The sequence below is a fragment of the Neomonachus schauinslandi genome, chromosome 5, assembly GCF_002201575.2.
Source record: "Neomonachus schauinslandi chromosome 5, ASM220157v2, whole genome shotgun sequence".
In the NCBI taxonomy this organism is placed as follows: Eukaryota; Metazoa; Chordata; class Mammalia; order Carnivora; family Phocidae; genus Neomonachus; species Neomonachus schauinslandi.
Window position 1 is genome coordinate 160,006,062 of NC_058407.1, and position 14,063 is coordinate 160,020,124.

Genomic DNA, 14,063 nt, shown 5'->3' on the forward strand with positions numbered 1-14,063 from the left:
CGCCAGGCCCGGGCCCTGGGCGCCGCGGTGGAGGCCGTGCTGGCCGCGCTGGGCGCCGAGACCCGCGGGCCCCCGGCCGAGCCCGCCGCCGCCGCTTCTGCCGCCGCCACCGCCGCGGGCGTCTTCCCTGCCAAGGTGCTGGGGCTCCGCGTGTGCGGCCTCTACCGCGAGTGGGTGAGCCGAACCGAGGGCGACCTGGGCCAGCTGGTGCCCGGGGGCCCGGCCTGAGCGCGGGGCGCGGGGCTGCAGCTCGCTCGGCGTCCGTCTTCGTCTCTCAGTCGGTGCCTCGGGAGCTCCGACCGTCTCCGTCTCTCTCTCTGCCTCTGTCGTCTCTCTTTGCTTTGTATGCTCTCCGTGCCTCCCTGTCGGACCTCCGTGTGTTCGTGACTTCCCGTGTCCATCCTTTCTTGCTTTGCCCCGCTTCTTCTCCACCGCTTGGGCCTGCCTCCGTCTCTCTTCGGTCTCCCCCTTCACCCATCTCTGGGGGGCCTCTTTGTCTCCCCCTTTCTCCATCTCTTGGCTCTCCTTGGCCCCATGTGAGCATGTGTACCTCTCAGCCTCATCTCAAGGAGGGGACACCTCATCAACTCTGGCCTTCCCTGGCCAGGGAGGTGCCTGCTAGCCCGGGTGGGAGGGCTACTGCAGACAGATTGCAGCCACCTCCCCACAGTGTCACTCCCCCTGCTGCGCTCTCCCTCCCCCATCCCCGGCCCTTTGGGTGGGCCCTGCTTGCTTCTCCCTTGGATGTCCTTCCCCTCCTTCACCTCCTCTGCTCTGTCCCTGCACCTCCCCTCCCCCCAAGCCAGGTCTATGGAGAGAAAAGATCAACAACACCTTAAAAGAGTTTATTTCTGAGAATAAATTAACTTTTTTGTAAATAAAATGTTTAAAAATAAAAAGAACACTAGAGTTACCGGTATATATAGTTGTTGAAAATGGGGAGACACCTTTGAGGAGAATAGAATCCTTGGGGCACAGCCTGGTCCCCCAGACAGACCCAAAGGCCACAGTATAAATAGGAGAGTCACAAATGCCCCCAGGCCAGGGATAACATCAGTCACTCTAGAACAGGAAGTGGATGTGCCCCGAGCTGGAAACATCTACAGGAGTCTTCCTTACTTTTTTCAACTGGACTTCCATTGATCGGGAAGTGAAGTCCCTCAAGATGGAAAGTTGGAACAGTGGCCCTAGTCAGGGAGGTAGACTAGGGGAGGCAATGAACTCCAGCAAGAAGGGAGGCCTCTCTGCTCAGAAAGTCCATAGCTTCCCACAGGAAGTGAGGTAGAGACAAGAAGGCAGCCCCTCGACCTCCCCAAACTTACAGGAAGAGGAAGGTCTCAGGGAGAGCCCAGGAAAGAGACCAGCTGTCCTCTCCCTGCAGAGTGGGAAGTAAAGCCTCTTCAAAAAGACACTTCTTTCCACCCAGGATGTGGGCAGCCAGGACCACTGGCTTGAGACTCCACGAAATGATACCTGTAGAGTCCCACCCAGATCTGGAAGGGAGGCCATAGGACCTAGGCAGGAAAGGCCCAGGCAACAGGGACTTGGGGCCTGGTTCCTAGGAAATATTCCCAAATATACACACCCTGTCTGCTAGACAAGACGTGTCTCCTTTCTAGCCAAGAAGCAAGGGAGAAAAGAGTCCATTGGGAAAGAAGTGTTGCAGCCTCTGACAGGATGTCCTGCCTCCTCTATCCGGGATATTTGGCCTTGAGCAGAGCCAAGTCCCTCACAGCTCGGTCTGTCCAGTGGCCATATTCCCGGGTCACTACATAGCCTCGACATTTCCTCTCAAAGGCTGAGGCTCCGAAGGGGACAACGCCGAGAGTGTCCTCCTCTGGGGGGATGGGCAGGCCCAGAGCAGTCATGATTGCAGCCATGTTGCCCAGCAGGCCTTGGGCCCTGAGTCTTGCAGCCCCGAGCTGGGCCAGCAGCATAGGACTGCCAGGGTTCAGGTCTCTCTGGTCGTCCCCCACGAGCTGGAGGTGCTGGGTCAAGGCCAGGAAGGCCCCCTGGGCATGGCTCAGCCGCTCCCCATCATCCAGGGCATGCCAGGTCTTGAAGGAGACGACGGCAGGAGGCAGGCTGCTGAGCTGAAGCTCAGGGGCTGAGAAGCCGGGGTCACTGAAGGGGCTGCCCTGGTACTGGAGCTGCATGAGAGACAGAGACAGACGGAAGTGCAGGGACATAAGTGGTCCCCCGGGGCTCCCCCAACTTCACATCTGACATCTTCCCAGGGGAAGTTGGTGGGCATCTCCTAGCACAGAGCCTCGCAGTTTCATGTACAAGTTGTACAACTTTGGATCGCAGCTTCAGTAATTGCCAGTCGTCAGTATTCTCGTGCAAATGATAAGTAATATATAGAAAGCACTTAGCACAGCTCCTGGCGTACAATAAGGGCATAATAAGCCACTGTTTATAATATCTTAATATCATGACACTGTGATTATATTATTTATTATACTATTTTCAGTCTAAATAATTGACAATGTAGTTAGAGTCTATATGGTTCTTTCTTATTCATAGCATTTAGTTGTTTGTGCTTATTTTATTAGAATCATTAATAAATAATTGTTAACATTATTAAATTTAGTTGAGTGCCTTCTCCATTAAAGTTCTCGCCTCCACAAACCTAGACCCACAGAATCTTGGTGCACACTGATAAATCCCCAAATTGATAGACCTCCTAGTCCTACATCCCTAGTTCACAGGTGAAGAAACTGAGGCTTAGGGTGCCCAAAGCTACCCAGGGAATGGTGGCAGCTATGGGACTAGAAACTAGATTTAGTAACTTCACATGGGCCTGGAATATACTACAGTAAGAGGAGTCACAAACCCTGGCTAGGGGCCAGGCGGATCGTGTAACTTGGGGAAGAAGGCAGAACTAAGATGGGGTGAGGGGCTAGGAGGGCCCCTGTGCCTGTTTGAGACAGGCAGCCACGTTCAAAATTTGAACAAGTATTTCATGGCCCGAACAGAAAACATCTGTGGGTCAGATTCAGCCAGGAGACTGCTAGTTTGAGCTTCTAGACAGTGTGGGGGGTGGGGGAGGCGTCTGATGCCACAGACCTGGCTTAAGATCCTGGCACTGCCAGTGATTTAGCTGTGTGACCTTGAGCAAATTATTCACCCTCTCTGAGACTCAGTTTCCTTATCTGATTATAATTCCGTCCCTCAGAACTGTTTGAGGAGTCAGCGAGATAATGGGGATGAGTGCCCAGCACAGCATAGGGCTCACGTGAGCACCCAGCACGAGGTGGTTGTGGAAATAATCACGACCCTGTAAAGTCTTTCTTTGTTTGTGCTGCCTTTGAATCTTTTAAGAGTCCTGCAAGGTGAGCAAAAGCAGGATCACAATTCCATTTTGCAGATGAGGGAGCTGAGACAGAGAGAGAAGGAACGACTAGCCCTGGGTCACCAGCTATCAGTGACACTGTCCAAGCGAGTCTCTAGTTGACAGAGCCCCAGAACCCTCAGACTCACGGAGGGAACCTTCTCCTGGCCTTGCTCTGCTTCCGCTACCCAGGGCTGGGCCAGGAGGGCAGTGTCCCACTGCCCTCGTCCCCTGCTTGTGCCCAGTGTCACTCACATAAGTCTGCAGCAGCGTTGATGTATTCTTCTGCATGTAGAGGGCCAGGCTGTAGGCTTGACTGATGGGCTCAGCTGGGGAGATGGGGGCCCCCGGACTGAGGGGTGACAGCAGCAGGGGCAGCAGGCAGAGCTGGGCTGGTGGAGGAAATCAAAGGTCGGCATCCAATCTGACCCTGAGCCCGCCTGCTGGTTCATTCATTCTGTGTCACAGCTCCTCAAAGCGGCACAGCCCTTGTGGCCTGCAACAATTTTGTGGATCCAAGTCGGGGCAGCAGCACCCTGTAAGATTATTTCCAGCCCAGAACGTTCCCCTGAACCCCAGACCCAATGTATTCAACTTCCTGCTTGACATTATTGGATATTAGTAAGCATCTCCACTCGAAGTATCCAATACTCAACTCTGGGGTCCCCTTCCCCCAGCCTTCCCCACCTCAGGCAAGGGGGCTTCCATTCTTGCCTTTGCTCAAGTCAAAACCTGGGGTCCTCTTTGGTGCCTCATTTTCTCTTGCTCTCCACATCCACCCCCACAGTAAATCCTATCGGCTCTGTCCTTAAAACGTAGTCAGCCCAGCTCTGTGTTTCTTGATCTGAGCGCTCATGACAGGATATGATCACTTTGTGAAAATTCATTGAGCTGTATGCTTCATGAGTCGTGTACTTTTCTGTTTGTTCTTTTCTTTTTTTAACATTTTATTTATTTATTTGAGAGACAGAGCATGAGAGGGGTGAGGGTCAGAGGGAGAAGCAGACTCCCTGCCGAGCAGGGAGCCCGATGTGGGACTCCATCCCAGGACTCCAGGATCATGACCTGAGCCGAAGGCAGTCGCTTAACCAACTGAGCCACCCAGGCGCCCTCTGTTTGTTCTTTTCAATAAAAAGTTTTAAAAGTTGAAAAGATGCATCCAGAATCTATCCACTTTCCCCCTCCTTCCGTTGCCACCCCCCTGCGTCCCAGCCACCAGACCTTCTCCCTGGACTCTTAGAGCCAGCAGCCTCCCCCACCCCCGTCTCTGCTTCCACCTTTGCTGCCCTCCCCCCAACAGCCCCCCAGCTCAACTAGATCCCTCCTGTGCCTGAACCCTCCCTCTGCTCGCACCTCACACAGTGGAAGTGTGTAAACCAAAGCCCTCCTGTGGCCTACAAGGCCTGGCCCCTCTGTACTGTCCTCCCATCCCATTCCCCCTCAGGCCTTCCTGGGCCCCGCCCTGGCCACCCCCAAACCTTCCCAACCCTGGCTCCTTCTTGTTCTTCAGGCCTCAACTCAGATAAGCTGTCCTGACCGGATATCAAAAGCCCCCTCCCCCTCCCTGATTTATTTCTTCTTTCTTTTTTTTTTTAAGATTTTATTTGTTTGCCAGAGAGAGAGAGAGTGTGAGAGCACAAGCAGGGGGAGCGGCAGGCCGAGGGAGAGGGAGAAGCAGGCTCCCCGCTGAGCAGGGAGCCCGACACAGGGCTTGATCCCAGGACCCTGAGATCACGACCTAAGGCGAAGGCAGACGCTTAACTGACTGAGCCACCCAGGCGTCCCCCTCTCCCTGATTTATAGTCTTCAGAGACTTGCTATTTCATTATTTATTTATTTGTCTGCTTGTTTGTTATCGTCTCTGCCCCTAGAACCTTGTCTCCAGGAAAGAGGAAACCTCCCCTGATTCATTTGCTGCTGGTTCCCCAGCACCTAGCACAGAGCTTAATAAATATTTGTTGATGACTGCTGCCATGAACATCCTTATCCCAGACTCTTATTCCCAGTAGGAATAAGGGGTGCCTGGGTGGCTCAGTCGTTAAACTTCTGCCTTCAGCTCGGGTCATGATCCCAGGGGCCCGAATGGGGCTCTCTGCTCAGTGGGAAGCCTGTTTCTCCTTCTCTTACTCCCCCTGCTTGTTTTCCCTCTCTCACTGTGTCTTTCTCTGTCAAATAAATAAATAAAATCTTTATTAAAAAAAAAGAAAGAAAGAAAGAAGGAAGGAAAGAAAGAAAGGAAAAAAAGAAAGGAAAGAAAGAAAAGAAAGAAAAAGGAAGGAAGGAAGGAAGGAAGAAAGAAAGAGAAAGAAAAAAGAGATAAAGAAGGAATATCTGGATTGGAGGGTGTGCTCATTTTAAATTTGAGTAAATGCTGCGAATTGTCCTCTTACAGCTCAGGCCCAGTTACGGTCCCAGCTGAGGTTCAGCGGGGGTGGAGGGGTGGGGGGGGGAATTGCCTAAGGTCACCAGCGGGAAGCAATGGAGATGAGAAGCAATTTGGGATGGCCTCCTTTGTTCCCCTTTCTACATTCCTGAGTTCCCTAAGTTCAGAACTTAAGGGAAGGCTGAAAGTGAAGGCCCATTCATTCATTCATTCATTCGTTCAAAAAATTGGCTCACTGCACTCACCTTATATCAAACTGGCATTATAATTTATGTACTTTTTTTTTTTTTTTAAGATTTTATTTACTGGGGGCGCCTGGGTGGCTCTGTCGTTAAGCGTCTGCCTTCGGCTGAGGTCGTGACCCCAGGGTCCTGGGATGGAGCCCCACATCGGGCTCCCTGCTCGGCGGGGAGCCTGCTTCTCCCTCTCCCACTCCCCCTGCTTGTTTTCCCTCTCTCGCTGTGTCTCTCTCTGTCAAATAAACAGAGAGAGGGAGAGAGAGAGAGTACGAGAGGGAGCCGGGTCAGAGATCATGACCTGAGATCATGACCTCAGCCGAAGGCGCTTAACCAACTGAGCCACCCAGACTAATTTACTTACTTATGACGATGATGTGTATCGTCTGTCTGCAGAATGAAATCTCCATGAGACCATAGCTTTTTGTCTGTTTGTTCACTGCTGTATCCCCAAATGCTTAGAAAACTACCTAGCACATAATAGGCACTCAGTAATTCTTCTTGAATGAATGAATGAGTGATGAACGAAGCCTTCTGTGTGTAAGGATTTGGAGGTTCCTAGCAAGCAAAGACAGCCAGGTACCTGAGTCCTAAGGGCCAGAGAGCCCAGAGAGTACCCCTCCCCTCCTGGTCTCTAGGCCCTGGCACTCCATCTGCCCCCCCCCACTCACCTAGTGGATAGCTCATGTTCTCTCCTTGGCTCCTTCCTCTCTCCAGTCTCTGGGTTTTTCTGGGGCACCTGTCCTCCTGCCCCTCAGGTGGCTTTATACCTGGGCTGAGCGCTGAGGCCGCCCAAGAGGGAGGGAAGGAGTCACACCCTAGGGCGGGTGTGGGGGGACACAGGTGCAGAAGCCCCAGAAGCAAGGGACAGGCAGGGAAGGGGACACTGAGGTGACACCCTAGTCCCCTACAGTCCCCAAACTCGACCTTAAACCCTGGTTGCTGGGAGGGAGGGGTCAAAGGCGGGAGGGGATTATCGGGGGACAAAGGGGCCGCCCTGCTCCCTGCTGCTCCGCACGTCCAGGGATCCAGTTTCTCATGAGGAGGCCGCCTCCTGCTCCGCCCCGCTGGGACCCAGGCCTTGGGCCCTGGCTTCCGAGGAGTTTGGAAAAGGGGTGGGAGTGGTGGCATGTGAGCAATATCACCCACGCCGAGGTACACGCTTAGACACAGGAGCGTGCGCACGTCTACACACACACACACCACACGTTGGCACACGGGCCCACACCAGACATGTGAGCGCACTCACATTCATTCATTTAAATAGTATCCACACCTACTGTGTGCTTGTCCCTGTTCCAGGTGCTGGGATAGAACAAAGAACAAGTCAGACAAAATTCCCTGCCCTCGGGGTGCCTGGGTGGCTCAGTTGTCAAGCCTCTGCCTTCGGCTTGGGTCATGATCCCAGAGGGATCACGGGTGTGGCTATGTGCACACAGGTCTGCATGTACCCGCGTGGACACGTTTGCACCCTCCTTCTGTAGCATGTGTAGGCCCGGCAGGGTGCGTGTGGTTCCGTAGACGCAGAGGCCACGTCCACTAGAGCATCAGCTCCATGAGGGCAGGGTTTTGTTTTTTTTTTTAAAGATTGTATTTCTTTATTTGACAGAGAGAGACACAGCGAGAGAGGGAACACAAGCAGGGGGAGTGGGAGAGGGAGAAGCAGGCTTCCCGCCGAGCAGGGAGCCCGATGCGGGGCTCGATCCCAGGACCCTGGGACCATGTGGCGCAGACAGGTACATACGTGGGTGGACACACACACACACACACAGGTGCAGCTGGAGGGCAGGACTCCTGAGATCGAGCCATGTTTTAGTCTCTGCTGTCCTGGAAGATCTTGGGCCAGTGGCTGCCCTCTGCCCAGACACAGCACCGTACAGACACACAGACACAGACCTAAGGCCCTGTCCAGCTGGGGAAGCCTCGTGGCCCAAGGGGGTAGCTGAGTTCTGGTCCTTCTTCACAACGTCCCCAGTCTCTCCATAAGGGAGCATTGTCCAGTTCTCAGCCCCTGCCCACCCGCTGGGTCAGAGTGCTCGGTCAGACCCCCACCCTGCTCCTATCCAGTTGGGGGATGGAAGACTGCTCTACCTTCCTCCCTGGTGGGGAGAAAAAAGGCCCACAGCCTTCCTGCAAAGGCGGGAGATACATCTGTTCACTCCTTCACCCATGTCTACATTCAGTCAGCAGATTTCGATGGGACCTCTACTGTGGGCTGGTACCAGGGTGAATAATAAGATGGGTTCGGTCCCTGTCTCACAAGGGTGCCCAGTCCAGAGGGGAAGACCAACAACAAATGTGTGAACTGATAAAAACAAAATTTCCTGAAGCAACAAAGTGCTGAGAAGAAGCCAAAATATGTTGATATGATTACCTGGTGGTGGTGGTGGGGGGGGGGCGATTAATAAGGAGCCTGAGGCCCAGAGAGGGACAGCTACTTACCTGGGGTCACACAGTAAGGCTAGAACAGATCCTAGACTCCCACCTCCCAGCTTGGGACCAGGTCTGGGGTGTCTCTGATCTGAACTGTGAGCTGAAGGAGGGAGAAGGTTAAGGAAAGTTGGGCTCTGAGGTGGGGGATCCTAAATTGGATCTCTGAGGCGGGGGGCTGCCAGGGTGCCAGAAAGGGCCTGTGCTGGGCAGCGGTGATGTCAGGGGATTAGACTAGGCCCTTTGAGTGGGTGCACTGAGGCGTAGGCAGGGCCAGGTAGTGAAGGGGGAGGTGGAGGAGGAGGAGGAGGGCAGGAGGGGAGGAGGGGAAGAGGGAGGCAGATACTCGATCTGGTGCTATTCACAGGTGGATGGTGGACGTGGGGCTGGGCCTCACCCCAGAGGCCAGGCTCACCCTCACCCAACCCCACCACCTCCTACTTCTCTTGGGGGCTTCTCTTTCTCTCTCTGTCAACCCCTAGGTGCCCTTCACAGCTGGAGGAACTGGCCCCTAGCCCAGGCCCAGCTTTATCACAAGGCATCTCTCTTGGCAAAGGTCATCAACTCTGCCACCCTGACCATCCCCACCTTGCAGCCCATCTGTCTCCATCACTGTTTTAGTCTCATCAGAAGCTGATGCCTGGGGATCCCCCCAACTCAGGATCAGACTTGGGTGTGAGTCCTGCCTTTGTCCGTCGCTAGCTGGAGCGAACCCCCCAACCTCTCTGAGCCTCAGTTTGTTTCCTCATCTGGAAACTGGGTAATACTTCCCACCACCCTACCCACCAGGTGCCTTGATCCCTGCTATGAGGACCCTCCTAGGTCCCTCAAGGGTTACCCCAATGGCACAGAAAGCCTCCAACCAATGGCAAAAGCCTTGATGCCGCATGACCCCAGGCTTGGAGGCCAATCCCCACCTGCCATACATATGCTTTCAAGAGATCTATCCTGTCCCTCCCTCAATCTCTTCATCTGTGGAATGGGAAGACAATACTAAAGCATGACCTCAGTGTCATCCAGCAGGTCACATAATGAGGCCCATTCAGAACAAACAAATGGGAACTCCAAGCCAGATCCTCACCCTGACCCCCGGTATTAAGCCCAACCCCATCCCCCCCACTACAAATCTTCACCCCTCCCTCTCCAGGCAAAGGGAATAGCAAGTACAAAGGCCCTGAGGTGGGAGCATGCATGAGAGGTTTCAGGAACAGACAAGGCCGGCAGAGAGGGCAAAGACACTGGTGGTTGGTGAGATATGACAGATGGGGAAGAGCAAGACTCATCTTGCACTCTCCCACCATCTCCACATCTTCCTTGACTCCCCAGTGCCCTCAGGATACAGTCCTAACTCTGCAGCCTGCCCTCTGAGGCCTGCAATCCCCCAGTCGCCGTGCAGCCTTGCAATTCACTTCTTGCTTTTCCCCACCTTCTACCTGAGGCCCACAACCCACTTACAGGCCTGATCAACACTAGGCCTTCCTCAGGTAACTCTCCCTGCATAGAAAGCTCTCCTGCCCCCCCTTCACCCAACACAATCCTTCTCATATTTTAACCTTCAACTCGGGGTTTTACCTCCTCTGGGAAGCTTTCCTTGTCTCCTCTGCCCCCTCGGGGCTCCCACAGGTCGCCAGGTTCCCCTGTCCATTTATTGATCACCCTACGTTGTCATTCTCGGTCTCCCAGTCTTTCTTCCCAGTGTGACAGGAGGCAGGGACTTCTCAGCTCTGCAGCCCCAGCACTGGGCCCGGTACAAGGGTGACACCTCAGTGAGTGTCAGGTGAAGGAAGGCAGGAGTACCATGGTTCCAGCCGGAGGCTCTGCAAAGCCAAGCCAAGGAGGTTGGTCGGCTGAGCAGAACACCTATGTGAGTGCCTCATCCTAAGGGGGCTGCAGGCCAAAGGGGCAGTGAGGGTTTGGCCTGGGGTTGTTCTAAGCCCTTCTGTACAATATCTCACGCTTCCTTTACAGAACCCCATGGAGTGGATAGTATTGTCTTCCCATTCCACAGATGAAGAGATTGAGGCACAGCAAGGTTAAGTGATCACTTCGGGGTCACGCGGCTGGCAGGGAACCGTGCTAGGATTTGAACCCCAGCTCCAGACCAGGGTTCTTCATTGTTATCATCACTTCTAGTTTCTGGGGCTTGACACTTTCTGGCTCCTGGGGCCTTCCCTCAGCTCCTGGTGCCCTGGTTTCCCTTCAGGGTTATCTGACAAGGGCCTGGCATCCCCATTTTGCAGATGAGATGTAAGAAGGAATGAGATGAGAAGGTAAGAAGGAAAAGAATCACATTTTTTAGCCTCTTTTGTATTACCAGTCACTTTATATGCAGATGTTATTTTATTTAATCCTTGTAACAACTCTGGGAAATGGGTTTTATGATTACTAATGAGGTTTGGAGAGGTTTGGTGACTTATGAGGATCACACAGAGAGTGAGTTGTAGAGGCCTTGAACGCAGGACTGGCTCCAATGTCTGAGCTGTTCCCTGCTATCCCCAGACGAAGCTCCTTTCTTGTCCCATTATCTGCACCACCGTCTGTCCCAAGCTGGTTGGACACCACGATGACCAAGTGAGACGCACAGACCCGCCAGTGGTCTGCCTGTATGTCCTAATCCAGGCCCAACTCAGCCCTCGGCCACCTCTGGAACCCAGCCAAGCGTTGCGTCTGCTTCCTGAGCTGCCCTCGACGGGAGGAAGAGGGCCCGAGGAAGAGGTGTACAAGCCCTGTCCTAGGAGCAGAGTCTGGTGGGGATCTAGGGGTTGGGTTAAAACTGGGAGAAAGCAGAGTTAGAACCGGCAAGGCTGTCCCTCGGCTCAGCAGTTACCCACTGAATTCTCACTCTGCGACCTGAACTTCCCAGAGAAGTAGCACATAAACAGAGTCTAATCAGATGAGCAGACTCTACCAAATAAGAAAAACTACTCCAAAGCTCTACTATATGAAACACTGTGTGACGGAGATACAGAACGGGACAAGTAGGTTAATGGAACAGAATAGCAAGACCAGGAATAGACCCATGGATACATAGCAATCTAGGATATGATAAAAAGGTCATTTAAAATGAGGGAGGATATGGGCGCCTGGGTGGCTCAGTTGGTGAAGCGACTGCCTTCGGCTCAGGTCATGATCCCAGGGTCCTGGGATCGAGTCCCACATCGGGCTCCTTGCTCGGCAGGAAGCCTGCTCTCCCTCTCCCACTCCCGCTGCTTGTGTTCCTGCTCTCGCTATCTCTCTCTCTGTCAAATAAATAAATAAAATCTTTAAAAAATAAAATAAAATAAAATGAGGGAGGATAAGGATAAACTATTAAAATAAAAGGCAGGGCACCGGGGTGGCACAGTCAGTTAAGCGTCCGCCTCCTGGTTTCTGCTCAGGTCCTGATCTCAGTGTTGTGAGATCGAGCCCCACGTCGGGCTCTGCGCTCAGTGAGGAGTCTGCTTGAAATTCCCTCTCCCTCTGCCCCTTCAGCTCATGCTCTCTCTCTCTCAAATAAGTAAATAAATCTTTAAAATAAAATAAAAGGCATTAGGATCGCTGGAAAATTATATGGGAAAATTTGAATGAGATCCTGTAACGCATGCAGCCGGTGTCCCACTCAGATTCCTTTGACTAGCAGGGCACCTAGCTCCTGGCTGATGTGACTGCTGGTGACTGATGACCCACAGCTGCCTCCTTCTCCCTCTGACCAAGGGACCCATTTACAGCAAAGGAAGCGTGGTGGTGGACACACTGCCATTTGCTGTACCATCCGGAAGCTGCCGGCCTCTTAGGGTAAAGGAAGCCTCTGGAAGGTGCAGCTTGAATACTAGCATGAAGAGGACCCAGCACTATTTTTTAGGATGCAATATATACCTTAAGCCAATGGCTGTTTTATGGGGCTGTGCCCCAGAGCATAGGTATATGAGTCTGGAAACCTAGGATTGGAAGCAGGAGTGGCCCTGCTTACCATCACTTCCAGTAACCTCCTTGGGGAATTTGTGCTGCCAGCCCCCTAACTTCAGGCCCTGTGCGTCTAGAGATCCTAATTCCCAGAGTGGGGAGGAACACTTCTGCCAGGAGCCATGCAAGAGTCCCAGTGAATTTTGAGCTACGCCTGCCGCCTGGTCACTTTGGTCTCCTTGTGCCAACAGACGAGCAGTCAAAGAAAGGACTTGTCCTACTAGCAGGGTTAACAGACCTTGGTCATCACCAGGAGGTAAGACCGCTGCTATGCAATGCGGTCAGCAGGAAGATGTTCAGCACTCAGGTCATCCCCTGGGACATCTCCAGATAGCCATGGTGAGTCTGATTTGTACCATGGCTTGATAGGGCATGGTAACTAGGGACTCGCCCCTTCAGGGTTGAGGGCCAGGGTCAACCCACCAGGTAGGCTATCGAGAGCAGCAGAAATACCAGCTGAAGTCAGGAGTAGAAGGGAAGGGAAGGCTAAAATGAGTGAGTGGCAGAGGAAGGAGATGATGACTTTCAGGGGAGGCTCTAGAACTAATTCTCCTCTTCTAAGTTTACCTAGAAATTGTGACCCATCAGAATCCTGGAGAAGCTGTACCTGGATGGAGTGAACTTCAGGGGGAAAGCAAGTAGATCTGAGCAGTGCAAAGGTGAACTGTAATGCACGCTCTTGGGGCCCCACCAGATCCCTTTACAATTGTACACCCATCACCCAGCTGCAACTCCACCCCCCCCCCCCCCCCCCCCCCCCCCCCCCCCCGTCTCTGGAGAACTGTCCAGCACCCCTCCTCCTGGCCGACCCTGGCCAATGGCAGACTGGCACAGATGTAAGAAAGGCCTTACTTACCTCCAGGTGGAACTAACCTGGTAGTACAGTTTGGGTTCCAGAGCTTTCTCTAGGATTAAACCAAAGCTAGTCCGCAGCCAAGACCACATTCTTGCTCCCATTTCCTCCCTGCCCTATCTGATGACCTCATTCTTCTTCTTCTGAGAACCTTGTCCCAGTTGGTCGAGCCCATCTCAGGCTGTTCCTGGGGAACATAACCTGAGGCAGATCCCTTTCTAATACCATTAGGAAGAAATAAATGATAGATTAAAGATTTCCATGTGAAAGAGATCTCTGAAATCACTAAGCAAAAATATAGAAGAATATTTTAAAAGCTTGGGCTTGAGCGTTAATTACAATAGCCAAGACAATGCAACCACCTAAGTGTCCATGACAGATGAGTGGATAAAGAAAATGTAGTATGGACATACAATGGGATACTATTCAACCTTAAAAAAGAAGGAAATCCTGATATTTGCAACAACATGGATGGACTCTAAGGGCATTATGCTAAGTGAAATAAGTCAGACCAAGAAAGACAAAACTGTATGATCTAATTTATTTGTGAAATCTCAAAAGAATGAACTCATAGAAAAAGAGATCAGATTTGTGTTGCGAAGTAGGAGTTGGGGGGGTGGAGGAATTATGTGAAGATGGTCGAAAGGTCTAAACTCTGGTTATAAGATAAATAAGTAGTGAGGATATAAGAAATGATGACGATAGTTAACACTGCTGTGGATATATTGGAAAGTTGCTGAGAGAATAAATCCTAAAAGCTCTCATCATAGGTAAAAACATTTTTGTGTAACTACATGAGGTGATGGATGTTAACTAAACTTTTGGTGGTAATCATTTAATATATATATATATATATGCACCTGGGTGGCTCCGTCAGTTAAGCGT

At 52.4% G+C, this 14,063-nt stretch overlaps 2 protein-coding genes across 3 annotated transcripts in view; one reads left to right on the forward strand and one right to left on the reverse strand.

Annotated features, from left to right (window-relative positions):
• The window catches only part of CTF1 (cardiotrophin 1), a 4,579-nt gene extending 3,704 nt beyond the window's left edge, over positions 1 to 875 (forward strand). Inside the window, exon 4 of one of the 2 annotated variants that reach the window (XM_044915113.1) lies at positions 7 to 875. In XM_044915113.1, coding sequence (XP_044771048.1) covers positions 7 to 228 — 222 coding nt within the window. In that variant the 3' untranslated portion in view covers positions 229 to 875. The remainder of the gene's footprint in view (positions 1 to 6) is intronic. The other variant, XM_044915114.1, reaches the window with a different exon arrangement.
• Positions 876 to 1,691: 816 nt separating this feature from the next.
• LOC110589792 (cardiotrophin-2) lies at positions 1,692 to 6,640 on the reverse strand. Its single transcript, XM_021700404.1, has 3 exons — positions 6,625 to 6,640; positions 3,590 to 3,726; positions 1,692 to 2,150 (listed from the first exon to the last, which is right to left on the reverse strand). Exons 1-3 carry the CDS (start codon positions 6,638 to 6,640, stop codon positions 1,692 to 1,694), a joined length of 612 nt encoding a protein of 203 aa, XP_021556079.1.
• Between the last annotated feature and the right edge of the window lie 7,423 nt (positions 6,641 to 14,063).